General features: G+C 31.9%; 1 protein-coding gene across 1 annotated transcript in view; it reads left to right on the top strand.

Moving 5' to 3' along the window:
* The first annotated feature begins 313 nt into the window (after positions 1-313).
* The window catches only part of LOC113802772 (uncharacterized), a 41,129-nt gene continuing 39,611 nt past the window's right edge, over positions 314-1,831 (top strand). The window contains exon 1 of the mRNA XM_070133999.1: positions 314-541. Within this exon, the coding sequence (XP_069990100.1) occupies positions 538-541 (4 nt within the window). The 5' untranslated portion in view covers positions 314-537. The remainder of the gene's footprint in view (positions 542-1,831) is intronic.

The raw sequence follows: 1,831 nt of genomic DNA, 5'->3' as shown, positions 1-1,831 counted from the left end.
GTACACTAAGGAGTCATTCTAGGAATCGTTAACTCAGGTTTTGTTCCTCCTAAGCTAGACTACAAGATTATATACCACACTAATCCTTTAAAATTCCAAAATGGGCTGAGGGATAACTGTTCACTGAGCTCTAAGTACAAAAGAATACCCTAAAAAGCGTGTATTTATTGAAGTCTGAGCCATTCTTATATTTCTTATTTAAATTATTCTTATTCAGTTTTACATAAATATTTATATTCAAATTTAAGCTGAAATACAAATGGAATGTAAAGACAAGAGCATTGACCATGGATTCTCATTTGATTGACGAATATAAACAAACAAGTTGAAATCACAGATCCCGTGAATATTTGAAATATTGAATTCTGAAGCAATTTGCTCACTCTTAGAAAAGGTTAGAATTCCAGAAACATAAAAAATAGCAAGAGTTAGGAAGATTGCAGGATCCATAGTGTTTTTCTGTGGTCACGATTTGTTTTGATGCCGCTATTCCGCTGAACAAAGCTGATGGTTCTTTACGCAGTGTGAACGCCACGGATGGGTGAGTTAGTTCTAGTCGACAAAAAATCGCTGGGGAAATTTATGGATACTCTGACCGTACCTTAGGAATCAGCATTACGTCTAGTGACTAGGCTTGACTATAGGCACTTTTCAAATCAAGGGTCTTGTTCTGCAAAAGACATAGTCTCATCAGGGGTGAAGCAATGCCATTGGTGAATGCATCACGGAAGAGTTCCTGGCGTGTCACTGCCTTTAGCTTGCAGTCCTCGCAGTCGAGTTTCCAGATTTCCTATAGAAATATGTCTAGATTCACCTGGATGTTATTTCCTTGTAGCTAACAAATGCCTTGCAAAAATTTCATTTGGAGTTCTCACATACAAATTATGTAGAGTATTTATAGCACTATTCATATTCATTGCAATTTTCTATGTAGTTATGCACAGGAAAGGCAACACAGTTTACTTATGTTCTAAACTTATCTGGCACATATTCTCCGCATTCCTCAACGAAGTTTGTTATTGAACGATACCACTGTTTCCATTCTTTGGCTGCAGTGGCAGTTTGGATCCACATCCAGTCAAGAGGGCTTCAGAAGTTTCTCCATGATGAGATGACATATGTTGTATTAACTGTAATAAAGTCACTTAGGGTTTGTCCAAATTTGATACAACATAAATGACATTCTGTTACAAAACTTGTACATTTAATAAACACTAACTGCCAATGTTTCACATTCAGCAATAATAAGATAACTATCTTGACAGATGACAATATTCATTGAGCAGATAAATAATAGAAGTAAGCTTACATGATGAATTTGTCAACACATATTCTTGCACAGAATGTAAATATTGATATCGTACAGGACATGACATTGTCGTGCTCGGTTTTAAATATTGTACTTCACATATTACCACAGGATGTTGGTAATTTCATTTCAGTAACGATTTAGGTAAGGATAAATAAATTAATAGACATACATACATATATATATATATATATATATATATATATATATATATGAATATATGTGTATATATATCTTACTATATATATATATATATATATATATATATATATATATATATATATACATATTCTTATATATGTATCTCTCCTATCTGTCTCTCTCGTTCTCTTTATTTCTCTTTATGTATGTATATATATATATATATATATATATATATATATATATATATATATATATATATATATGTATATATATAAATATATATATATATATATATATATATATATATATATATATGTGTGTGTGTGTGTGTGTGTGTGTGTGTGTGTGTGTGTGTGTGTGTGTGTGTGTGTGTGTGTG

Source organism: Penaeus vannamei, chromosome 19 (assembly GCF_042767895.1).
Source record: "Penaeus vannamei isolate JL-2024 chromosome 19, ASM4276789v1, whole genome shotgun sequence".
NCBI classification, from domain to species: Eukaryota; Metazoa; Arthropoda; class Malacostraca; order Decapoda; family Penaeidae; genus Penaeus; species Penaeus vannamei.
This window is presented reverse-complemented; position numbering and strand designations above follow the sequence as displayed.